Below are 27,214 nucleotides of genomic sequence, written 5' to 3'. Positions count from 1 at the left end.
TATTCAGTCGTTAATGTAGAGAACTTGAGACTGTATGAACCTTCATTGATTGAATATCCTAAAGAGCAAAGTCAGTTGCCTTCTATTGATGATTTGTTGCCTGAATATCTCAATGAGTTGTAGGAAGACACAGTTCTAGACAGGAAGGTGAAAACTACGCGCAGAGGGGATGTTGAGTACCTGAGAATTAGACTCAAGGTTCAAAACCAAGCAATGCACGATGGATAGAGATTGGAAAAGTGAGGAAGTTGTATCCTCACTTGATCGATGCTTAAAAACCAACTTTTGGTGGTCCAAAAGCTTTTTCAGTGGGAAGGCATGATCCAAAATGGATCCTAAAACCCTCTAAGTCTTTCAATACTTAAAAACTATCGCAAAGGATAAACCTTCAAGAATGGCGGAAAACACTATCGCAAGGGAAAAACATGAAGAAATGGCGAAAACAGAGTTAAGCGGAGGCTTAAGCAACATCGCACAGGAGCCGTCGGATCTGGCCGATCAACGGTCCAGATCTAATCAGCATATCGCAATCGGAGGTGGCAAGCAGAGTCCATCGGAGGCGGCCTTATGGGAAATCGCGATAGCGATCAACGCGATTAAACGAGAGCCGTTGATCAAGCGCACAGATCAACGGCCCAGATTTACCCGCGTTATTGCATCGCTAATACACACACAGAAGGACTACCGGAGGCTCGAGGATTATGCGATATATCGCATCGCAAAATCGCATTACGACAATACAAAGTAGCAGGGCTGATACATATGCGATATGCGATAAAGTCGGACCCGACAGGTTTTATGGGTGCAAATATATATATTTTGAGTTCCGGGAAAAAGGGTTTTTCTATGTAAAATCACATTTTCGTTAAATAAACGAAATACAAAGGAAATGCGCCCGGAGTGATAAAACGGACCCGAAAGGTTTATACATGCAGCTACATATATTTTGAGTTCCGTAATGAGCGGGATTTCGGGCGGGCCTTAGGCGGTAAGCGGTATTGGACGGGCTCCGCCCGAGCCCATACACTGGCCGACATGTGGCTTGGCGCTAGAGAGAGAAAACCACCTTTTCGGGCGGGTAATCTCCGTGTGCATAAGCTGCCCGAAATCAATATTAACTGTTGGATCAACGATCACACAGATCAACGGTGGACTTGCGATAGCGACCCAAGGCGGATCCGAAAGGATTATAGGGCGGAATTGATAATATTTGAAGTCCGATAAACGACAGTTTGGCGGATTTTACAGCGTTTCTGTGTATTTCCCTGTGTAAACAGAGAACGATATTTTTTGGGATTTCAACACGCTGATGGTCCCTTCCGTTTCATAACAGGTGGCCACCATACCTGAAGACGTTATATCATGATTGGTTAACGCTCAAAGGGGATTTGAATGGACAGAGATCGGAAGCCAGAGAGCCCGAAAGGGAGACGAACAAACAAGCGCCAATTGGCTTAAAAGCCACTGAATGACAGAGACAGGAGCAGGCAATGCTGAGACAGAGAGAAAACAGAGACAGAGAGTGAGAGGGAGAGTCTGTGTACTCAGAAAGACTTGAGGGATTCAAGCCAAACCCTGTTGTTTGTTCTTGTTGTGTTGAGACTCAATTTGAGCTCACATTTGTAAAAACTTTGCTCTTGAAGACATAATAGAGAGGTCACCACTGAAAGCTGGACCAAGAGACGTAGCCCAAGAGTTTTGGGTGAACTCCTTGATTATTTGCTGTGTTATGTGTGTCTCTGTTATGTTTCTCTAATTGCTTCATTGTCTATATTATTTGCAATCTTTTCGATCCGTTGCACTAAGTAATACAGGAAAATCCTGCACATGAGTCTGTAATACCTTAATATTAGTCTAAGATCTCATTTTCAGATCAATTTGAGGGTGGGAAAAATTATTAATCCACTCTATTGTCAATTAATTATTTTTTTGACTAAATTAAATTAAAATCCTAAGCCAAAAAATTAATTAATTTTGAGTCAAAAATAATTATAGTGAACTTAATTTCTCTCCAAGTGGAAAATAATAAAAAAAATTGTGGGTCAAAGGAAAGTCAATTTTTCGAGGTCCCCCACCAAAAGAAAAATTGATATTTTAAGAAAATTTGAACCTTTGGACCTTGGTGGTTAAGTCAAAGTCAAATTTTGAGGAAATTAATCCAAAATATTAATTTTTGGATTAATTAAAAGTTGGTTTTAAGAAAAAATCAAATTTTCCTCAAAATTAAAAATTCGACAGTGGAGATTAAAAGATGATCAAGTTATTTTCAACGGTCGAAATTATTTTGAATAGGATCAAGCCAACTAGTATTTATTTTCCACTTGGAGGGGTTTCTCTATATAAAGAAGCCATTTTGCTTCTATTTGATATCTTGGATGATGTAATTCTTGAACACTGGTATTGAGTTGCTACTCTGCTAGGAACATTTTGTAATGTAATAGAAATATTTTGGGTTTCAGTTCTTGGTGTTTCTCTTCCGTTGATATGTGGTATGTGTTAGCTATGTGTGATCCTATCTTGTGCTAAAAATTACTAAATAATTGTTGTTTCATTTGTTAGTGATAAAAACATTCTATTGGCACATGCCATCGTAAGTAATCTGATTCACCATATGATCTAACAATTTCCTTTGAGAATATTATAAAGATTTACAGGTACGCTAGCCCTTGGGCTCGAAGTTCATAGACTGTGGGGAAGAACTGACTATGTTTAGGTTCTGAGATTTCTTTACGGTGTTTGATTTTGCAGGAGAGTTTGGCCAATATCTATTTTTCGAAATATAGTCATCCCTTGTTATTTATCAAAATTATTTCTCCAAAAAGTTTTAAATTTGTAAATATTGTATATTTGTAAATTATTTCTAACCCATTTGTTTTGCAGCACTTGGGGTTTTATAATTTTTGGGTTTTATATTTTGTATATATATTTGGGGTTTGACATTCTTTGATTCATTTGTGCAGGTGGACTTTCAAGTTGATCAAGAGATTTTTACTGGGGTTTTGAAGCATATCTAAGCCTAGGAAGCCAACCTCCAATCATCTTCTAGGCTCAACTTCCAACAATTTTGCTGTGAATTTGTGGATAATTTTTTGTTTGCAGGGGTTTCAATTTTTTTTTAGGCCCTAAGGTCTAGCTGTTTTCCTTCTTTTGCTTAGTTGTGAGGCCTAGGAGCCTCCTAGGTCCCTCGACCTCCCTTTTTCCCTAGGCCGCAAGCCCTTATGGGCTGGCCGTGGCCCTTGGTGGCCCTTATTGGTGGCCCTTTACCCTAGTCGTGAACCCTTCTAGGGCTTCTTTTCCCTCTCACCCCTCCTTTAGGCCTGGTGTCCAACCTCAGAAGGGGGTCGACCCTCCTCCTTCCTCCTTGTCGTGGCCTCTAAGAGGCCTTCCTCCCTCTCGACCTTCCTTTTGGCCTTAGCCACAATCCCTAAGGGGCTTTTCCCTTCGTCGTAGGCTCACCCTCTAGGGCCTCTTCCTAGCCCTGCGTCAGCCTATAAGGGCTTGATGTCAGCACTTGTGGGCTTATCTCCCTTAGTCGTGACCTTTTCCAACACTTCCTTTGCCCTTGTTTCCCTTTCCTTGCCTCTTCTAGCCCTAGCCTTGGGGTTTTCCTAGCCTTGGAGCCTTGCCCTAGCCTTGTATTTAGTTATCTCTGATTTTGATATTGTTTGAGTGGGCTAATATTGTGGTTTTGCAGCAATATTAGAGCTAACTTGGTGGTGGTAGGTAGCCAAGCTCATTGGAAGTCAAACTAGCCCTCAACTAGGCCCTTAGGCCTCTTGGTTTGCTTCTCTCTGTTTTGCTACAACCATTGTATGTAGTCATATAACTTTAATAAATTCATTACAATTGACCAAAAATCATCTAATAATCACTCAATTTGATTAACTAATCATTGGAGCTATTTTGGCATTGATAATTTGACACCTTGTTGGCTTATAAAGGACTGAATCTCTAATTTTCTGAATTAGTTCAAGTCCGATATATGCTATTTTGAGGTCTGATTTGAACATTAAAAGTTTGATCTATAGCTTCTAAGAAGTGTTATAATCACTGGAAATCATTGGAAAATTTAATGCATTGATTCTCTAGCTTACCTTTAACATCTTGCAGTATTTCTTTTCTTCACTGCCTTTATAAAATTGCAGACCCCTGAAAACAAGGTTGCATCAGTAATAAATTGCACATAAGTCTCTAAAATTGGCCAAGGAATTCTTATAATTCATAATCCTTGATGGTTGAAGTGATTTTAACTTAAATTTGGTCAAAAGAGTTATTGACGTCTTGCATTTTTCATTCAAGTGCTCTAATTGGATTGGTTGATTAATTGCTCTAAGTGACATTGTAGATTAAGGATCTTGTTTCTCATTGCTACTATCATTGTTAAGTGGATACATTTGTCTTCATTGTTTATGATCTAAATCACTCTTGAAACACATTAGTTAAATTTGATTGTGATAAAAAATGGCATATTGTTGATCCATTGTTATAATATTGAAGATTGCTAATTGTATTAAGTAGCATTGATCTTGCCTTGCTTATCTTTTGAGCAATTATTTATTGGTTTTATCGGCAACATTTTTTGGCACCATCAAGTTTGAGCACTTCCTCTTGTGGTTGAGATTTGTCATTTATTTATTATTTAAGTACTCCATCATTCACAATTGAAAATCATTGTAACTAAGTACTTATTTTTTTTTAATAATCTTACTTTAAGAGCACTCGCACTCTACACTTGCATCGTAGGATTAGTCTCTTGCATTAACAAATTAACTTCTAAGCATAAGCTTGGTCAATAGAGGTATAGGCCCACCTTTTTCCTCTAGCTTGAGGAGTTTAGCACCTCTTTAGTGGTTAATGTGGTGGCCTTGCAGTCATTAGAGCCATAGTCTCTGCAGCACCAGAGGCATCAGGTGGTTAGAACCTAAGGAGAGGTATCGTTAATCAAACCTTAGTTTGCTTCCCCTTGGCTTCTCTCTCACAACCTACTCTAGATACTAGCTTCAAAGTAGTTAAGAGAAAGGATACATTTAGATAGGGCTATAACTTAAAATATACCAATATTATGCATCTCACATAGATCGTAGGAATTGCATCTCATTTAGGATAATGAAGCATCCTTAAGCAGCAACTATTCATCAAGTGACTTGGTAAGTAATTTGTCTTGAGCAAGTGATTGACTCCAGTTAAGGCCACGATAATTGAATCAAATCATTTGACTTGCTAATTCAACCAAGTTGCTAGGCCATTCAGTTTTGTCTCCCAGACTTGTTGGTTGCCAATAGGTCTCTCATCTTCACATTTTATAGAGACTAGCCCCCATAGCTTGCTGTAAGGAGACAACTAGAACAGAGAGGGTGGGGATCAGAGTGACCACACCCTCCTTGAGTGTTGTCGCATATCACCTGTACAATTTGGGCGATAACAGGCCCAACACCTCTTAATAGCCAAGGGAGGATTCCATAAATATCTCGAAGCAACTCTAGTTTATGTCTAGTGCCCTATATGAAGTCAATGGGGTGGAGGTGTTCGTAGTCTACCTGCTGCCTTGTGTAAAAAAATAATGTTGAAACATAGCATAATTCTAACAAAAGATATCAGTAGCCAAATCAATTCAAAGATATAGCATGTAACATATGGATTTGGTCTACTAAAATTACGCTAACCAAATATGTGATTATTTATAAATTCTGAAGTCTACTTAATGAGTTATAAGCTAAGTTACCAGGAAACAAAATTTGAATATGGATCCACCAAATATTTTAAAATTGAGGATCTGGATAGGGTGAGGAAATGCCATGTATAAAAGATACAACAATATTTTTTTAATTTTAAAAAACATCTTCAAAGTTAAAAATCAAAACCATTTATAAATCATAACATTAGAACTGAAATCATTAGATAATTCATAAATGTGAAGATTGGAATCATGAAGCATCATGCTTTATACAAAAATGATAATTGTAAATACAAAATTGAGTGTCTCATCAATGATCACTCCATTGACATGATGATCTAGAGTAGGTTTAACTACTTGTAAAAAATGGGTCTACATGCTCATCAATTGAATATTTCAACTCTACATCATGATCAACTTGTGATATTCCTTGAAATTTGCCTTAAAATCTTAAAATTCCCATCTAATTATAGTTGGAAATGAATCTTGTACACTGCTTGAGAACACACTATAGTCTATGTTTCATACTGTTCTAAGAGGACCCTTCACCTAGAGTTAGATGGGATTGATCTAATTAAATTATTAATGACAACGATCTTTTGTACACTATATATTATTATCTATATATTGTCTCAATGCTTTCCTGTTAGCATTATAAAAAATTAAAAATTAAAAATTTATTGCGTCAGACCTTTCCTGCTAGCATTATCATGTGCTATATAGACTATAGGTAATTAGTAACTTATACAACTATATAGCTTGTAAATTACTAATTGGTAATCTAACTAAAAATCAAAGTAGAATATTTGCTTTTTAGGGTTTAAAACAGGTTGCAAATATATTTAAAAAAATAAAAAATAAACCAAATATTCTAATGTTATTTGCTTGGCACCCAACATATGAGGGGCTAGTTGACACAAGAACATATGAGGGGCTAGTTGGCACAAGATTCGTTTCAAATTTCAATAGCTAGTGATATGTTCCTGGGTTTGAAGGATTTGTTTATGTGGTGTATCCTATGCGGATCTGGGTGGATCCGTATTTATATTCATATTCGAAACGTAGATTTGCAGATCCAACATTAAGACCCAATGGATCCGGTAACACAGGTTATAAGTCAAAACAACTTGCTGTCCTGTATGACAACTTATAAAACATGCGTAAACAAGCAGAGACAACTACCTATTTTCTTAATAAGCCAACCCATTATGTGAGAAACACTTCTAGGGAGTTAGCTTTGAGTGTGAAATGACTAGAGGGTATTTGTAAAGGCTTTGGGGCCTCTGTTCTAGTAACTTTGTATTGACAGAACAATCTAGTTGGAAATTGATTTTCAAATTTTTGGGTTATGTTTATTGACCCAAAAAATTTCCAGAAAATTATTTTATAATTTAAATGGCTGAAAAATAAAATAAAATCAACTATAGCATGAAAATTTTGGAGTTGAAAAATCACGAGATTTGGTGTAAGATACTTAACTGTAGGCTTGTAGAATTTGTCCCTGTGGCTGAACATGCATGTTCAACAGACATAAAGGCCTCTTAACCTGATAATTTGTAACCAAAAGGCTGGATACACATGTAAAATGCAAGAAATATTAACTTGTATCTAAGTGGGTTAGATCTAACAATTTAATTAGTTTTCACCAACAACTAGTTTGCTATAATTTGATATGATAGTAGAAACCAACAAGTAAAATCCTACTAACTGCAAAAAAAAAAAAGAAAAAAAATTTGGAGAATTTTATATTTTTGGTTGTTAGATTTTTACTTGTGTCCTGGAGTCTCACCCTTTGCTGGAGTGTGAAGTAGATACCCCTCTAAATCACTATGCCCGGTTCTTGTTTAGAGACTGGGCCTGGTTCTTCCGGAAATCACCCCCAATTTAGCTTAATCCACTCTGCAACTTTCAATTTTTTTTTAGGAGCAACCTCTTCTTGTGACGCCTATAACGTCCATCCTCTGTGTGCGGAAAAATACAATGCCCTCAAGATGATAAGGCTCCCTTTCGAAGTAGTATAAAACCTTCAAATTGATTTACTTGCAGAACCAAAACAAATAGGTGAGGAGACACTAGTTTCTTGCTTCCATGTAGTGTATCAACTCAATGGTAAAGAACACGAGTCTTTGGATAAATTTAATTGTTGGAAAAATGAAATTAGATAAAAAATAATACTCAGTTGCAATAACAATAAGAAGATGATTAACAAATAACCATTCCACAATTATACTAAAAGTTCAAATGTTTGCAAAATAAACGAGCTCATTTTATTAGATAGCACTTATGTCAAGTGAACAACAACAATTACAATAGAGGATAACCTATCCTTTTATAGGGAATCTCTAATAACTAGTTGGCTATCATTAAAAATATTGCTAGTTTTCCAATTATTTGGGACGTAACAATTTTTAATTTTATGAGATATTAAAAAATAAATTTAATTAATTCCCAAGGGGGTCGAATTGGTACAATAATCTCGAGAGAGTCCTTGACTTCCTTCAGAAAATGATTTTAAATGGTTAGAATTTTAAATGGTTAGAAAGCAAAATAGTACATACTACAAATAAATCCCCAACGTCTAGCTTCCTTGGTCCACTTGCAATTTGATTTGTCCACATAGAGGGGAGCGAATTGACTTGAAGAGGTCAACATGGTCCTTTAGAGGTTATTTATTTCCGACGACTAGATTTTTGGTTCATCGTCTTGATTTTTCGGTCCAAGGAGATTATAACGGCTAATAGAGCCCCTTCCAACAACTAGTTTTGACCCACGTCTAGTTTTGACTTAGTTTTATGTTGACTTCTTCTCGAGATATTTGACCCGGGCCTCAGAGGATGGATCTCCAATGCCCCTTGCACTCCTGGAAATTTGGAACATGGGTTTCGCTGCTATGGTTCTAATCTATAATGGGTTTATCTCTATTTTTCCTCAGCATCTAGGGCATTGCCACATCATCATTTGATTGGCATGTCATCATGTGCTTGTTCTTGAGCTCCAACACCTTGCATGATCTTAGAATTTTGACACCTTGATTTTCTTCTTCTCGTCACGCTGATCAATTTTGACGTAATGTATGCAAGAACTTGCTCAACGCTTTGGTTAAAAATCCACTTGGAATATTCCTTGTACTATTGACCAAGTTTGACCAAGTTTGACCAAGCCATAACTTTTCTCTAGATAGTTTGATTGGAAAATCTCCACGTGGCATGACATCCTCTAGTCCTACTCTACAATTTGAGCCTGGGTTGACTTTTTGACCACCTGGACCATTTTGCATTGGGAGGCATGAACTACCTCGGGAAACATGAAAGTTTTCACTAGAGAATGCTATGTTGTGAGAGTTATCATGAGTAATACTATACCAAGGCTAAGGTCACCTACAGGGTCTATAGACGCTAACCATATGGAATGTGTTGGTAATATTGAGGGGGGGTGAATCAATGTTTCATTACTTTCAACAATTTTTAGCTTTTAAAAAGTTTGATGCACATAAATCATGAAACACTTGTACACTTACAAGAAACAATTACACCATTTTTCTTTGTAAATATTGTGTAAATTTCCTTGTACAAAGTAAGCACCAACTTACAACTTTTGTAGGCACCAACCTATGGGAGATTTCAGTTCCCTAGTTGAGCACCAACTCAACAACTTCGTAGGTACCAACCTAGCAATTTCATAGGCAATAACATACAAAAGACTTCAATCCCCTAGCCGAGCACTAACTCAACAACTTAGTAGGCACCAACCTACTTCCTTAAATTGTTCCTTGGGCTTGTCAATAACTATTGCTGATTACAACTACTTGTCCTTCCAATATTCATTAATTCTCTGCTGTTAACTTGGTTTGATTCTTCAACTTGGCTTAGCTCTCCAACTTTGACTTGTCTCTTCAACTTGGTTTGGCTTTTCAACATAAAATGCTTCCTCAAAGTAAAATACTGCCAGAGTAAGCATCATCAAGTCTCAACTTCCATTGGGATGTGGTAACAATACTAAAAAGAAATCATTGTCATCACGCTTGGTATCCTTCCCGAGGATCACCACACCCTTCTTCAACCTTGTAGTCTTTATATGTAAATGAGTGTGAAGGAACCACCCTCCCTTGAGACACTGGTCACTCAATTGAAACGCCTCAAAATGGACATCAATGCCACCTTCCTTGTTGACTCCAACTTCACAAAAGTTGTAAACTATTCCTTCCATTCACTCTCAACATTTTATTGTTCTGCCCACCTAACAATGTTTAAACATGAAAAAGGTAGATCTTCCCACCTAACAGCTTGAACCAAATGTTGTTTAGACTCCATCTTCACAAAAGTTGTAAACTATTCCTTCCATTCACTCTCAACATTTTGTTGTTTTGCCCACCTAACTATGTTTAAACATGAAAAAGGTAGATCTTCCCACCTAACAGCTTGAACCAAATGTTGTTTAGACTCCATCTTCATAACACTGCTGTCATTTTTGTGTAGGATATGTTACAGATCCGCAGTCTAAGGTTCGAACTCCTTGAAAGCCAACAAGGGTAAAAACATAATTTGGACCTGTGGACTAGATAAGCTAGGGCTTTGTTGTAACCACCCCTCCCACATTTACCCACTTTCATTGGGCTGCCAGGGTAAACATGAGCTGAGGGCTACTATGACATGACTCAACCTCCTAGGTAAAATTAAGGAAGTGGAATCGACAAACCAAAACTCTAGGTACAATTAAGGAAGTGGAATCGACAAACCAAAACTCTACTGACCTTCCTCAGGAGCTACATGACCCCCAAGAGCTAAACAACCACTCAAGGGGCCCAAACCCTGAGCTAACTTGCCTTTTTACTAATTTGGACTCCTAGTTGTGTCCTAGCCGCAGACATAACACTGACAAATTCGGCTGTAGGCCTCCAGTCGCATGCATAAGTTTGCAAGGTAGCTACTGCAGTCTCATTTTCCTAGTTATGTGCCTGCGACCATGGAATCTGAGCCACTTTTTCAAGCCTAGTCTCCAGACCACTGCCCAGAACTTGATGAAACTTTCCAGAACACTAAATGACACAAAGACAAGACTTCTAACACAAAACTTGATCAAGGACTTGACCTTACCAGGCCTAACCATGACAATCATTTTTTCAAACACATTGAGAACATGTAATGTATAGGTCATGAATGCATATATGAACTTAGGGATCTGATACTTATTTGAAAATCAACAAGAAGGTCTAATGCCCTCTCATAATAGTTGCAATATCATCTATTAGGTCATGTATTCAATAACCATTCGTTTACAAATCAAAACATGACTAGAGCCATAACTAGAATTTATCATAAAACCATGCTTATAACGAACATATAAGCAAAATAATAACAATGATAGAACAACCATCAAAGCCACATAATAACAAGTACATATACTCATGAAATTGAAGAGGAAAAGAGCTTTTATTAAGATATGCAAAAGCTAACCAAATTAGGGACTTCTTCACTGACTTCAATGCATATTGATAAGTTGTTTGCTTTTCTTGTAGATCTTGAGAAAATGTTCATCTAGAAGGCATGACATCCTCACCTTCCAGATCACATAGTTGGATGCACCATCCAACCGATCCTGATCTCTCAACCCACTGGTTGCCATCTCTTCCAATCGAAAAAGTGAAATGACCTCCTCTCTCCTCTATGTTGCTGTTGGGCTAGCCAATGCATTCCCTGCTGGAGTTAGTAGATCTGCTGCCTCTTGTTGCTGCTTAGCAAATGAGAATTCGAATTCCTTGGCTAAGAATTCTCTGAGGAAGAAATTCCCTCAAGTGTCTCTCTCTCTCCTACTGACGTTATTCTGCCAGCAATTGTTGCAAAATATCTGCGTCCCAGTTGAAGATTTTCTCTGCAAGAAATACGCTTCTCCTTTCTGCCCTGGATAGCTCAACAGAGAAATCGAATCCTCCTCAAAACTTCGCCCTCCTGGCTCAAGAACTGTGCTGCCTCTGCAGTAATTTCGAACTCCTCTTCCTTTCTGCGTTTGAGCTCTTCTGCTCACGATCTGTCCTCTAATATCATGTGAAAAATCGGTTACCTGATTACTACTGCAACAACTGACGTTAAATCTTCTAATTCTTAATTCGATTAAACAATTTACTTGTTGTGTGCTATGATAAATATCGAATTAAATATACTGCAACCTACACAAAGAAAAACTGCGGAAACTAAATACAACACAGGAGGAGGAGGTGACCCAAGCTACCCCTGTCACTAGTAGAGGACGTGGTCTACCTCCTGTAGCTCCTAGTTCTTCAAATTCTAGAGCATAGCAGAGTCTACTACCAACTCCACCGACATCTACATCTAGAGGGGCAAAGGAAATCAATAGTATTAGACTTTAGTTATTTGGTTCATTTCATTGTATATGACATTATGACTCATGATATGATATACATTATTATATTTTTTGTTGATATTTTGAGGTTGAGTTGGGACTCAGGAGTCAGGACTTACTATTCAGGACATGATTCACTGTTATGTGTGATGTAGCACTAGAAATGATATTAAACATCTTATATATTAGTTCTTTTATCATATTTATGTGTCAATGTATTTATTTTATGTTGTAGATGGTTTAGATATTAAAAAAATTGAAAAAAATGAATATTTTTGTATGTTACGATTTTTTCCTGATTATTACTGATTTTTTCTCGATTTTTACGATTTTTTCTAATTTCTTCCCCACGCCGAAATTATCCCGATAACGATTAGTGCAACATTGTTCCCTTCAAGCCTCCTCTTACAATCCTTCTGTTGAGAATCAACGACCCAGATTAGATTCTAATCAATGGCTTAGATCATTTTGGCTTGATCTTGTCTTCTTCTAGAAGTTTCACCCACAATTTGATTAATACCCCCGTCTAATTGTTTTAATTTCCTAAGTTTAGACTTACGCACTCATTAAAAATAATTAATTATTTTAATAAACCTGTCTCCGGGTGGAATTTCCCAAAACGATTTCTAGGTATTGTGGAATACATGTGTCCAAGCCTCCCTGCAAACTGTGAGGCTTAGAGCACATCCGATGCTACCAAAAATCAACAGGAACAAGTGAACAAATAAATATAATTAGTCAATAGTTTCACGTGTTTATAGAAGAAGAAGATTGTTGCATTGAAATGATCCCTTCATCCTTTACCATCAATAATTTTAGTGATGAAATGGATCCAATTACGTAGATATATGGAGAGAAGCCATCTAAGGAACAAACATATTGGAGAGATTGCTCGAAGTAAGGGATATACATATCAAAAGAAAAGTAAAGATCAAAACCAAAACAAGCAATAGATTCAATTTAAAGACTTATCAGTCGAGATTAAAGATCGATTGGGTCACATGGATAAACAATGCAAAAATCTCTGTCCCAGTCTTGAAGCGTCTAAAGATTCCATCTAAAAGAGCTGCATTTCTAAATGCCAAAGGTATATCACAACGAGATAAGATGAAGAAATAAAGTTAAAGGATCTAAACTGCTACATGATGAATGAAGATACTCGTCCTTTCATCTTGAATTTGATGGTTAATGATTGGCTATTGCATAATTGTATGTTAGATTTTGGGGCTTCAACCAATGTTATGACTAAAAAGGTTATGGATCAATTGAACTTAAGAATATCGAGGCCTTATCAAAACATCTGATCCATGGATTCGAAGAAGATTGAAGTTCTTGACGTGATCAAGGATTTGCAAGTCTATTTGGCAGATTTCCCATACAGGATAATCACTATGGATATTGCTATTATAGATGTACCTGATGTATGGGGAATTCTCTTGTCGCGAAAGTTCGCAGCCGATCTTGGAGGATGTATCTAGTTAGATCGTACTATTCCAACAACAGAGGGTGGTATGGTCAAATTATACAGGGAAGTCGAAAGGAGGCATTATGTTGAGAACCCAAGGAGGCCTAACAATGAAGAGATTGAAGCACAAGAACATCCTACATAATATAATGCAGTTGTAACTGAGTTCTTTTAGCCTATCCAAGATTCTACTCCATCTCATCGCACAAAGAAAAGGAGGAAAATGAGTAGATTTGGTGAGGACATGTGGTACAACACTGAGAACCTTCATCAACCCAAAAGAATCAGGAATCAGGAGGGAACATCTAACAAACAATTAGTGGATCCACTCGTAAGCAGACAGGTTCTTCAGATCAGACTTCAAAGATGATATCTGATGCCATGAGGCATTTTTTGTACTGTATCTCTAACCCTACTCTCTTAGATAGTTTTCCCAAGGAGATAATGAATATTCAGTGAGGGGCTCTTCCTTGATATTATACTCAGAAAGGGGAAAGGGATTAAGGTCACTTGAGATCATATGAGAACAGGTGCGGGAATCACTTTCAAAATGATGAACAAGAGAGGGAGGCAAAGGGGAGGGTGGTGTTTTGTATCCAACAGGTTTTTCTTCCCTAAAATTGTAAGGCTCAGGGGATTTGAATATAACATCATACTTAGGAGAGGTGGGAGCCTTATCGATTTCCTTAGTATCAACGGTTGGGCCTCTCCTAAAAGGAAAGATTATCACTTCCAATTGCCCCTCTATATGCAAGGGAAAATAAAATTTCTCCTTCCCAAGGGCATCGATGGATATGTCATCATAAATAATACCTGAGAGAAAGGGAGGACCAATTTCAGACTCATCCTCCTTGTCAGTGTTGTAAATGGGAGCACAATCAAATTGAGGACCAATAATTTTCCATTTCTCCTTTTCAATATGGAAGTAATCTCCAATGTCATCTTCTAAGGGTTAAATGGGATCAACTTCCTCAAGGTTCTCAAAAGGAGAGTCATCAGGAGTAATATGCTCGACAAAGGTAAGGTTGGTCTCAGCTTCATCCTTTTCGTGGTGTGGACCTGAGGAGGATTCGTCTTCCTGCTCATTACTTAGATTATCAGTGTCTTGATGATGGTCAATGAGGCTTCCTCTTGGATGCTTAATGTGGGGCATACTTGAAAATGTCTAAGAAAACCATCAACAAACTCCTCAATATATGAGATGCTCTTAGGTTCATGATCATGTAACAATGAGTTGTGACCACTGAGAGATCCCATGAACAACAACATAAGGACATCTTGGTGAATAACCTCCTCTCTTGAAGCATGTGCATTAAATCTTTCTACGTGGTCAATTGTTGAGAGTGGATCACCATCGAACACGGGCACCACACGTACCATCCTTCCCATGACATGATTAGGGTGCCTAGGGATGCTAGCAATGTCGAAAGCGGGAAATTTATCAAAGAAAAACAACCTATTTGAGATATATACATGAAAAATATATAGGAGTCGCCAGGGTGAATTTAAAGATGCCTAGAAAAATGCTTGCTTCACCTTACAAGCATCGACCTTCGAACACGGGCACCACATGTACCATCCTTCCCGTGACATGATTAGGGTGCCCAGGGATGCTATCAATGTCCAAAGCGGGAAATTTATCAAAGAAAAACAACCTATTTGAGATATATACATGAAAAATATATAGGAGTCGCCAGGGTGAATTTAAAGATGCCTAGAAAAATGCTTGCTTCACCTTACAAGCATCGACCTTAAGTCTAATGAAGAACTAGGGCTTCGTTCTTCCAATGGAGTCGACAATAATGTTATGTCAATATGTTGTATGGGGAACAAAACACACGTTTCGTGTCCCCGACAACGACGCTAGAAATGTTACTACTCAAACTAGCAAGGGTCCTAAAAGAGATTTCCAGAAAGCTCTGTCTTCCATGAACTTTGCATCTTGCCTTGCTACAATATTCCTACTACTAGGAATGTAGATCCTGTATGCCTTTGAGGTTTTGCTATATCCTACGAGGAACCCCTTCTCTGCAATATGATCTAACATACTTCATTTTTCATTTGGGATGTGACAGTAGGCCACACTCCCAAAGATCCTCACATGACTTATTTCAGGCTTCTTCCCTGTGAAGACTCCTTCTGGCGTTTTCTTCCCTAATGCTCTATGAGGAGTTATGTTTTGAATGTACACCGCTGTGTTACATGCCTCAACCCATAGAAATCTAGGCAAATCCTGGTCATATAACATAGGCTTTGTAGCCCCAACTATTGTTTTGTTCTTCCGCTCCACTACTCCATTTTGTTGAGGGTTGAATGGAGTTGTCCATTCTTTTTTGATGCCCTCTTGCGCACAAAAACTTTTGAAGTCTTTATCAATGTATTCTACACCATTATTTGAACGCAACACCTGGATCCTTTTCCCTGTCGTGTTCTCTATGAGTGCCTTGAACTCTCTGAATCGATCAAAGACCTCATCTTTGGTCTTTAGAAAATAGATCCAGGTCTTCTTGGAATGGTCATTAATGAATGTGACGAAATATTCACTTCTACTAATAGCTTTGGTGGACATAGGGCCGCAAATATCTGAGTGTATCAATCCCAACACGCCTTTTTCTTTGTTATCACTTCTAGGAAATGCTGCCTCAGCATACTTCCCAAGTACGCAGTCTCTACAAACGTCGTCATGCTCAGTACAAAGAACTGGAACACGTGTCACAATTTATCTGAGCATACTAAGTGCTCCATGGTGTAAATGTCCCATCCTCCTGTGCCATAGTTTGTTTAGCTTCTTCCTGCTGCTATTGTCCTTGCCTATTAGTGCCATTGGAGAATCAATCTGCAACCTATATAACCTGTTACTTCTAGCTCCAATCTGTCTCACCTTCTTCCAGTTAGAGTGTTTGACATACACTTTCTTCCCTACAAAGTGTACATCGTATCCCTTGTCCTGCAACTGGGACACTGAAATTAGGTTCATACCCAATCCTGGCACATGCAGTACATTAGTAGCACTGATGCTGGACCTGTTTCAGTTTAAAAATCTATGGTGCCTCTCCCTACGAGAGTACATTTAGTTTTGTTCCCTATAGTGATCTAGAAGTCCACATGTCCCCCTTGATAGCTAAAGAAATAGTCTCTAACTCCTGTCATATGATATGAAGTTCCACTATTAATGTACCAGATGCTAGATGATGCTGAACTTGATAAGGATGCAAATTCATATTCCAATCTGTAAGACAATTCTGAGGCTTCCTGGTTCCTGATTCTATCCATGACTTTTCTGTGCTATTTCTCCTTTCCTTTTCAACGCTGGTTTTGCTGCTGCAAAATGTTGTGTCCTAGTTGGAAATCTGCGTTGCAAGAAAATTGCTGCTACTCCCTCTGTCTCTGTCAGTGTTACTTGGGGGCGGGAGCGAAAACGGGTGTAGGAGCGACATTTTCAAAAGCTCCCGGTTTGGGAGCGAATCCCGGAGCATTATATATATATATATATATATATATATTTTGATACATATATGTCAACAAAAACATGTAGAATTATGAATTAGATATAAAAAATCATAGATTGAACCATATAACAACAATCATCTAGAAGTTATAATCTTCATCAACCACGTCCACAAGTTAGTAACATAGTAACATACAACATATTGAGTCTCATGATTCATCAATCTTAAAGTTTCAAGCTTTCAAAATTCAATATATAACATTTATCATCATTGATCACCAAAATTGTACTTGTAAGCTAAGTGTAACCATTACAACAAATAATATCTAACATGAAATTAAATGTTATAAAATGAAATGAAACAACTTTCAACTTTCATGAAGCATCATATTCATAATTCATTACTAATGAGTTATAATTGCCAACTTCAAACTTAAATTGTCATATATTGTTTAAAAAAATATCATAATAAATATGAAAGAGTCAATAGTTATAAAAACTATTAGAAACTAGAAAAGACAAGTAAATCTATTATCTATTGCTTATGCTTGGGCCTCTTGCCACCACGAGAAATGTCTAATTTTTTAGTCTTGTTGGAAAATCAGGATCTTTGTCATTAATATCAGCTTCTAAGCATTAATATCCTGAGGCATCTTTGTCATTACCTCTGTATCTGTATAGGGATCTTTGTCATTAATATAATCCTCTAAGCATTAACATAAGATAGAAAAAGCATAGCATGTCAAGTCAAGATTTTGTTTGAGTGATGCATACATTTTTAGGAGGGTAATGATAGAGGAGTTCGACAACCAATGTCACTAACATCAAGGTACATAGAGGGATTGGTGCTCTTGATTAATTACGAGTTCCATACCCTAATACATGACAAAATTCAAGGGAAACATTGCAATCCTGAAATCCTGAAAAACTGATAAGTCTGCTGGATTTTGAATGAAATCTAAAATTCTACTTTCTCCATATGAAATCCAATGAGGTTGGAACCACACTCAAACATCCTGAGTCATTTCATGGTAATGTTAAAAATTTAAGTAAAAGGATGAAAATGAAGATCAAGGAGAATGTCACTTTTACTTTAAGAATTTAACGTTACCATGAATCGCATATCAATGCTAGGGCCATAGGCTTGATCATTAAGTTGCCCCACTCAAAACTTATTTGTTTCTTTGAAAACAAATTGCATTTGGAACATTACTGCAATTTTTTTTTGCAAAAAAGGCTAAACGCTCCCGAAAAGCTAGGGAGTGTGCTCCCGACCCGCTCTCGAGTTGCTCCCGCCCGGAGCACGGATTGGCAACGAGATCGAGGGCGGGGGGGGCGCTCCCTCGCAACACTGGTCTCTGTCAATCTTCGATCTGGAAAATTTAGTTTCTCTGTTGATTCTCTCAGAGAAATAAATTTCTTTAAAAACTGACCCTCTTGGCCCAAGGGACTGCACTGCCTTAGAGGGTTTCGAACTGCTGCCTCTGCAATGATTTGAATTGCCTCTTTCCTTCTGCGTTGAGCTCTCCAGCTTACGATATGTGCTCTAATATCATGTGGAAATTTTGAAGTCTGGAATCCTACTGCAGTAACTGATATTATCTCTTCTATTTGTTAAATAAATTAAATGAATTATTTGCAATCTCTTACGGCAAATATCGAAAGAAATACACTGTAGCCTTCACAAATTAAATACAGAGGAAAAATAAATGCAAGGAAAATTAAAGAGACGCTAGCACACATATAAGCATATTAACATAGTTATTTTTGGACAATCGTCCCTGGAAAAACCCAATGTGGGAAAATCGACACAGTAGATGAGGGTTTTAGTATTCTTCAGCACTAATTCATGTATAAGATACCGGACAACAAAAATAGAGAAAGAAACACTGAGAGAAATTTAATACTTCTCACTCTCCACAACAATTCTCTGACCTCGAAACGACCCCTCTGCCCTTACGCTGGTCTCACTGCGTCATCTTCTGCGCAGTGACTGTTGAAGAATCTTGGGAAATTAGGTGTAGTGTGATTCTTCTTGACTTGATAACAATTTGTGGAGTCTTTTTACTTTTCTTGTTAGTTTAATCTTCTTCTTCTTATTAATGCATGTGTGTACTTCATCAAACTGTTACCAAAAACATAAGATCAAGAACACAAAATGTTGGCTCTCTGCTAGGGTGAAAACCTCTCTTCTATTGAGAGGAAAACCCTTTGGTAAATTTCTCTTATTGAAGCTTCTTGTTGATCAATGGAAAACCCTAGACCCTTGACTAGAATATCCTCCAAGCACAAGTCAAGTCCTTCCTCCTTTCTGCACTTTGTTTCTCGACACTTTCTTCTTTCGGCACTTCGTTCTTCTTTCAACTGTTAGTAAACCTTGTTGCTCTCGCTCTAGAAGAAATAACTCTGATGAGACCCTTTCCTTATGATGATCCCTTTCTTCTCTTCACCAACCAACAAACTTGTATGAATATAATGGGAGGGTTGTTATGATAGTAGAGACAACCTCCTTCTCTTCGCACGTGTGGCTGTAATAGGCTTTAGAACAACCCTATTACCTTCGCTCTTCTTCCTTCTTCGCTTGGGTGGGAGGCCCTTTAGGCCTATTTCTAGCCCAAACAAATGAGAGATGTGATGTTGGTATGCTACTGCTTTTATGACCACAGGCAAACTTCCCTTTTCTTGCACGTGTGACTGCAACTGCCCTAGAAATGGTCCTCTTGACTTCGGTCTAGGCTTCACCTTCTTCACTGCACTTGGAGATCTCTCCTTTTTCCTTTGTTACCCTTTACTTGCCTCTTTACTTTGTAGATTTCAAAGATGTAAGTGAGTGCGTTTTGGTGGAGTGGATAGCCTCTATATATAGAGGACTGTCCCTCCTTTTAGGCTGACTAGAAGGCCGACTTGAGGACAGTTTGCAGGCCGACTTGTTGAGCTTGCTTCAGATGGCTTCTTTGGTGGTGTAACATGCTTGAAGGAGCTTCTTTGATGGTGCCTTTGCATAGGAGGGGACTTGACTTTGCTTGGAGGTATTCTCTTGACCCTAATACATGGTGTAACATGCCCATAAGGCTTTCAACGTTTCCTTTTGACTATTTGACTCACGTATAGAATTTAACATGTGCTAGACCTATTTCAATGAGCAAGAAACTCATTGACATATATTATGAAAATAATATTTCTTTTCTTGAATAAGTACAAATATCAAAAATACATTTATGAAGACTGAACCTAGTTACATTTCTTTCAACAACGACTACGCAGTGCCCTGATGAACTGCGTCCTCTCTCATGTTGACCCTTCCAGAAGTTACCCTGCACTCTCTGACTACTGCTGATGTCCTCTCTTTCTCCCCCGCAACTCACCCTCTGGCTCTATTTTCTCATGCTGAAGTTCAGCCACTGAGAAAATCGATCTGCCTGGGCAACTGGGTATTTGCACTAGTGTATTCTCCATCTTACCAATCAATTTCTTCTTATAATCTTCTATTGGAGCACCAACGAACAGGATTAAAACATAATCAATGGCCTAGATTAATTCCCTGTTGATTCGTGTGAGTTTCTAGATGATTCTCACCACATCTCAATTAATACTGATTATTCCCTAAGTTTAGACTTAGGAAATAATTAAAAAATTGGTTAATAATCTAATTGAGACACTTTTGGGTGCAATTTCTAGAAACAATTTTTGGGTTTGGAGAACTCATTCATTCTATCCTCTCCACAAAGTTTCGTGGCTAGAATGAATCTAATGCTACAAAAACTAACAAGGTTAACATCCAAAAGAGGTCTAGGAGACAAGAGCACAGACCTAGCCCACTCTTTCCTCTGAATTTCCCCATTAATCCGTGCCCAAAAGTATCCATGATAAGGAAACTAAAATACTCAATTACCAAGTGTCAAGGCATACCTTTATGTTCGGGAGGCCCACCTTTAGACATACGATTATGACAGATGCGTGAGGGACCACACGGCTGGCTCAGGTGGCGGAGAAATAGCACAATGATCTAGTTGGTGGCTGTTGGCTACTAGTTGAGGGCCAACTTGGAGAAATTTTTTCTCCTAGTGATATCACCCACAAAATGGTGGGTAACAATCCCGACTTCGACTTTTTCCACATTGGATGAAATGCTCCATTGTCCACAAACCAAGACAACACGCATTACTCCATCACATAACAACATAAGAGAACGGGACATGAGAAAGTGCTAATGCCATCCAATCATCAAGTATTCCCCCATAACAAATCCAAAGGATGAAAATCCAAGACACGAAAACTATGTAGTATGTCGCCTGCCCTAGTGACAAATAGACATACAAAGTCGTTAAGATGCTCCAAGAAGCGGATGTAACATGAAGAGTATGAAAGATGAAATAGAAAACATCCACATGTCAAGAGAGTGATCCAAAGGCGTGAAAATAGCATCTACAACCATGATAAGACCTTTGTTAAAATTGGCAACTAGGGCCAAACTACATGTGGGTCATCTTATTAATGGAAGCTGATATTTTTCTTGGATCCCTCTCATCGAGAGGTGTAGGATTGGTCTAAAGATCATCTGATTCCGATAAGTATTCATGGAGATATGAATTTATTTGTGTTATGGGACAATTCGTCAAGGTCGGCTAGCAACCAAATAAACCCCACTTGTGCTCAACGTTTTAGTATAAATAGAGGTGGCCTTCAAGACATTTCAACGCACTTGGGATCTCTTCCTCTCTACTTGTCTTTGGGTTTTAGTAGGAGTAGAGATCCTAAGGGATAATGTTGTCCTAATCTAGAGGGCAGAAGCCGGAACAGCTAGAACTGCCAGGAAAGTTAACGTAGAGGGTAGAAGCCGGAACTACTAGGAACAATCGGAACTGTCGGAATAGCCGAGAACATTGACACAGAGGGCAGAAGTCGGAATTTCCAGGAACGTTGATGCAGAGGGCAGAAGCTGGAACTGTCGGAACAGCCGGGAAAGCTGACGCAGAGGGCAGAAGCCAGAACTACCGGGAAAGTTGATGCAGAGGGCAGAAGTCGGAACTGCCGGGGACAATGGGAACTGTCGGGAATTGCCAGAACAGCCGGGACGCTGAGGCAGAGGGCAGAAGTTGGAATTGCCGGGAACAGCCGGAACTGTTGAGAACTTCCGGAACAGCTGGGAAAGTTGACGCAGAGGGCAGAAGCCGGAACTGCAAGGAAAGATGACGCAGAGGGCAGAAGCCGGAACCAGTGTTGTTAAAATCGCGATAAAATCGCGATTTTATCGGAAAATCGCGATTTTTTCCTCTGCCCGATCAAATCGCGATTTTTATTCGTAAAAATTGCCACTTTTTTTTTATACCGATTTTTATCGAAAAAATCGCGATTTTTTGAAAAAATCGTGGGGGCTTGGGACAGCTTAGTTTTATAACTTTTTTTGGGTTTTTTCATGCAATTTTTTTGAAAGAAACAAATAATTTTTGAGTGGGGCAACTTAATGATCAAGTCTATGCCCTAGTATGGATATGCTATTCATGGTAATGTTAAATTCTTAAAGTAAAAGTGACATTCTCCTTAATCTTCATTTTCATCCTTTTACTTAAATTTTTAACATTACCATGAAATGACTCAGGATGTTTGAGAGTGGTTCCAGCCTCATTGGATTTCATATGGAGAAAGTAGAATTTTAGATTTCATTTAAAATCCAGCAGACTTATCAGTTTTTCAGGATTTTAGGATTGGGAGATTGTAATGTTTCGAGGTGACACCATCCGCCCAGCCTACCCCTGCCACCAGTAGAGGACGTGGTCTACCTCCTATAGCTCCTACTTCTAGTTCTTCAGCTTCTAGAGCAACGTCAGACTCCACTGCCATTTCCACCAGCACAGGCACCAGCTTCTACATCTAGAGGGAAAGAGAAAGCTGTGCCATTTTCTCGCAAGAGGGGCAGAGGAAATCAATAGGATTAGACTTTCATTTTATTGTATATGACATTATGACATGATGAGATACATTATCATATTTTTTGTTGATATTTTGAGGCTGAGTTGGACTTGGGACTCAGGACTTACTATTCAGGACATGATTCAATGTTATGTGTGATTTTAGCGCTAGAAATGATATTAAACATCTTATATATTAGTTTTTTTTATCATATTTATGTGTCAATGTATTTATTTTATGTTGTAGATGGTTTAGATATTAAAAAAATTGAAAAAAAATGAAAAAAAATGAATATTTTTGTGCCAAACGCTTTTTTCCCGCTTTTTTCCGCTTTTTTCCCGCTTTTGTCGATTTTTTCCGCTTAGCCGATTAAATCCCGATCGCGCTTTGTGCAACATTGGCCGGAACTGCCTGGAATAGCCGGAACTGCTGGAGTGTTTATCCGGGGTTTCAGCCGGAGCATCTGTCTCCGAAGGAGAGCAACATGCAAGGGACAAGCATGTATTGGTACAGCTAGCATGCAAGGGATAGCTAGCATGCAACAACAAGCATGCTAGGGACAACAAGCATGCTAGGGACTACAAGCAAGCAAGGGACAACAAGCAAGCAAGGTGCAGCCAGCACATAGGTTAGTATGGCAACATGGTGCAACAATGGCACATAATGCAGTACAGTGATGGGTACAGTCATGATTAATGAAGCATGATGAAATGCAGCATAGTGATGATGGGTGCAGTATGGTGCAGCACGGTGAGGTGGAACATGATGAAGAAATGCAACACAACAATAGGTGAAGGAATCACCTTGGAGAATCAGTTGAAGCAACATGTCTTCAACTGATCTCATGTATCATCTTCTTAGAGATGATCTATGCTCTTATCTAGATAAGTCAAAGTGTTGACTTCTATTGTAAACGTACTATCTCTCTCTGCTGAACTATTGAAGAACATATAAGAAGAATTGATCAAGGGTTTCCCCACATTGGGGTTTGTCCTTGGCTAGCGCCACATCTTGTGTCCTCTTGTCTTGGATCGTCTTCTGCGATTTATGTTTATGTTCTATCTACAGTTTACTTTAATGCTGATGTGATTGCTAACCTGGAAAAGGTATTGAGCTAACTGTGAAAATTAAAATAAATTGCTCTAGCATAGAACATACCTAAACTAATAACCTTCAACCGACCATCCACCAAAGAAGAGCTGAGCCCTCTCCAACCCAAACACCAACTGAACCAGTAAGTAGCATCCCCAAGTAGAGAAAGACTGTACTCGCAACCATCCAAGCAGCTCCAAGGTACAAACATCAAACTCCATCAATGTGATCAAAATCACAATGTAGGATCGAGGTAGAGGTGAAGGCCAGATAAGAGGCAAAGGGTGATACTATTGATGAGGATCGCAACACATACATGATGGTGGAACTTTGCTTGTCATTTAAATGTTCTTGCTCATTTGTTCGTAATGCTTTCTTTAAAAGTCTCAATATAATGTGCTATTTAAAAAATTGCACATTGTGTGTGTGTGGTTTGTGTTTCCTCATTTCGAAAATTTGAAGGGGTCACTATTCCTACACATTTCTATTTTGGAAACTTGTACCAGTTTCCCTGTATGATGCAATTTAGGGAATGACAGACCTCTCTGATGTAGTGCCTATAATTTTCTCTCCTTTTTCTAAGCGTCTAGAAGTTATGTAAGTCCTTTAATTAAGTAATTTTCACGAATAAATGTGGAATTATAATTATCAGCAGTCTCTGAAGTGGCTATTGATTCTAATTTGCTATTGTTTTGCAGAATGCTTTTGTCTTATGTCGTGTTTTCAAGAAGAGTGGACTTGGTACAAAAAGTGGAGAACAGTACACGGCACCACTTGAGAGGGGTGATTTATCTCCTACAGAGAAAAATCCCTCCCCTGGCTACTCTGGTGACATGGAAGTGCAGTCAGAAGATCCGTCAAAGCCAGTGGAGGGAATTGATGCAAATTTACATTTACCATCAAAAATATCATCGAAGATTCTACATGATACAATTGGAGATAATGAACCACTTAATAAATGGTTAGACATATTGCTGGATGACACTATTCCAAACTCTTCATGTGTAGCAGCTGATGAGGACACAATTCACACACAGGTTTGTTGTTGTTCTGTATGTCTCCCTTCTCGGAAGGTTGATTGTATGGGTTATGTTTAGGTCTTGTTTACATTATTTTCAGGTTCTTGTGGAGCATGAAGATTTATTGGCTTCATCCAAAGTATTAATGAATCCTTTTTCTGTCTTTGTTGTGTCTGTGATTTTAAAGCAAATTGAATTTTGCAGTACTTCTGGTTTAGCTGAAATGTTCTGAAAGCCAGAGTGTAGTCTTATCAGTCTTCTTCATACCTATACTGAATAATTTTCATCGTGCATGTGGAGTCTGGATGAGGTTTTTAACTTTTAAGCAAATTTATAACACCCACATCATCATGTTTGTTCGTTCGTGTATGAACCAGTGTGTATTATTTTATCCATTTGACTTGTTGGATTTTACCTTTAATCAGCAAAAATTTATTGATATTGCAATTTATTCTCCATGCAAATACTTAGTGGCATTGGTGTTGCTTGCATGCTACTTTCCTGCTTTATTGTTTCCAATAGTTATATCTCATCAAGTGAATTCTAGTTTCTTTCTGAGGTTTTTAAAATTTTTAGGCCGGTTAATCAAATGCACATCATCCCCTTTCTTCGTTACTGTTTGAACAAGTGTGTATAATTTTACTCATTTGACTTATTGGATTTTATTTTTGAGCAGCATGAATTAACCTACATTCCAATTTCTTCCTTCAATTGGCTAGTGGATTTCACATTGGTTACTTGTTACTTTCCTGTTTTACTCTGTCTATTTGTTATACCATGTCAAATAAGTTCTGAACTCTTTTTATGTTACAGCTTGTGTAAACTATCATAATATTTTTCAGGTTGATGCTATGCCAGACACTCCAAGAATTCAATGTGAATCTCCATGTCTTCCATCTGTCGAAAGTGAGCTCCGAGATATTCCAGTTAATATAAGCTTTCCTCAGTACAGAGTTGCAAATGGACGTTTGGATGCATATTTTGAAGAAGAAAGAATGCTAGAGGAAATGTTGTCTGTGGCCCCAGAGGACTATGCTAATTTTAAAGCATATCATACTTCTCTTGGAGATACCTGTGCTGATATTTTGAATGGAGGTTATATAAAAGTCAAGAACCTAATACCTTCCATAGGAGAGCTGGAGAATCATGATTCTTGTTTATGGGGGGTTCCTTATCCCTCATTTGATTGCGAGGGAAGCGAAATCCAGTTATGCACTGGTAGTCCATTTTTGCAGAGTCATAAGCAAGGATTTTCATTTGAGGGTACAGCTGCAAGAGGAGTTTGCATGCAACTCCACAAAATGGAAGATTGCTCAGAAAGAAATGAAAAAGATGTGACTGTAAGACATTCACAGAATACACAAAATGATTGGTATGACAGTGGTCCAGAAATGCAGCAACTGCACTTTGATCGATTTGCTGGGAAGAAATGGGACTCAGAGGTGAGAAAAAAACTCAATAAAGTATGATGACAATGAACAGTTGTTTGTTGAAGGTTTTAGACAGCTCAAAATAGATGCTTCTGATTTTCAAACACGTGATAATCTTCTATCTGACATACCTAGCACCTGCCACATCCACATTCTTGTGACTGGGAAAAATCAGCAGCTTTGCTGTGAAGTTGGAGGCAGCAGTAATTGTTGCCATTGTTTTCTGATTAAATTGGTTTATTGTGGGATGTATCAATAGGTTTGTTTGCACGTCTGTATATTAATTTATTAGGTCTTGATGTTCATTGGTTGCACAAGAGGAGAAAAAGGGATAGGAGTTTTCCGCACTCACGAAGTAAATTTGGATGCAGAATATCAAGGGAAATGAAGATTCTGTGCCTGAAGCTTTGCCAACATATATGACTGGTCAAATTGATGGTATGTGCACTTTGAAGATTTTCTTAACACTCAAAAAAATCAGTTTAGAATGACAAAGCTTACCTTGTTCTTTGATGATTGCTGTATGATACTACTACAAGTGCAAAAGAAAAAATATTAAATTCGAAAATTTAACTACGTAAGTCACGTTTGTTGGGTGCAGGGTTGTCGTTTCAAAAACATGATCAAATTGTATATGCTGCAAAGTCTGCTGCTTCTGTTTATAATTCTGTAGATGATGTTATAAGCATTACTATTAGTCATAACTTAACATCAATGCATCTATAAAAATCAGTGTTCGCGATTATATCGTAAAATCACGGTTTTTTAAAACTGGCGATATTATCGCCCAATAAATACAAATTATTATTTTATTTTATT

At 38.1% G+C, this 27,214-nt stretch overlaps 1 protein-coding gene across 15 annotated transcripts in view; it reads left to right on the top strand.

The window, feature by feature from the left end:
• The window catches only part of LOC149218439 (NAC domain-containing protein 54-like), a 272,481-nt gene that overhangs the window by 57,687 nt on the left and 187,580 nt on the right, over positions 1-27,214 (top strand). For 13 of the 15 annotated variants that reach the window (XR_016249168.1, XM_089384022.1, XM_089384025.1 and 10 more), the window contains 3 exons: positions 24,645-24,983; positions 25,808-26,407; positions 26,767-26,833. Coding sequence is in view for 14 of the 15 variants with exons in the window: in XM_089384022.1 (XP_089240148.1) it covers positions 24,645-24,983; positions 25,808-26,407; positions 26,767-26,833 (1,006 nt within the window). In the remaining variant the exon portion in view is untranslated. Of the gene's footprint in view, positions 1-24,644; positions 24,984-25,807; positions 26,408-26,766; positions 26,834-26,996; positions 27,213-27,214 lie in introns of those variants that run through there. The other 2 variants (XM_089384020.1, XM_089384031.1) reach the window with 2 other exon arrangements.

Source organism: Pinus tabuliformis, chromosome Q (genome assembly GCF_031772625.1).
Source record: "Pinus tabuliformis cultivar Carrire ecotype Pingquan chromosome Q, CPIR1, whole genome shotgun sequence".
NCBI lineage: Eukaryota > Viridiplantae > Streptophyta > Pinopsida > Pinales > Pinaceae > Pinus > Pinus tabuliformis.
Note: the sequence above shows the minus strand (reverse complement) of the source record. Positions and strands in the feature narration are given on the sequence as shown.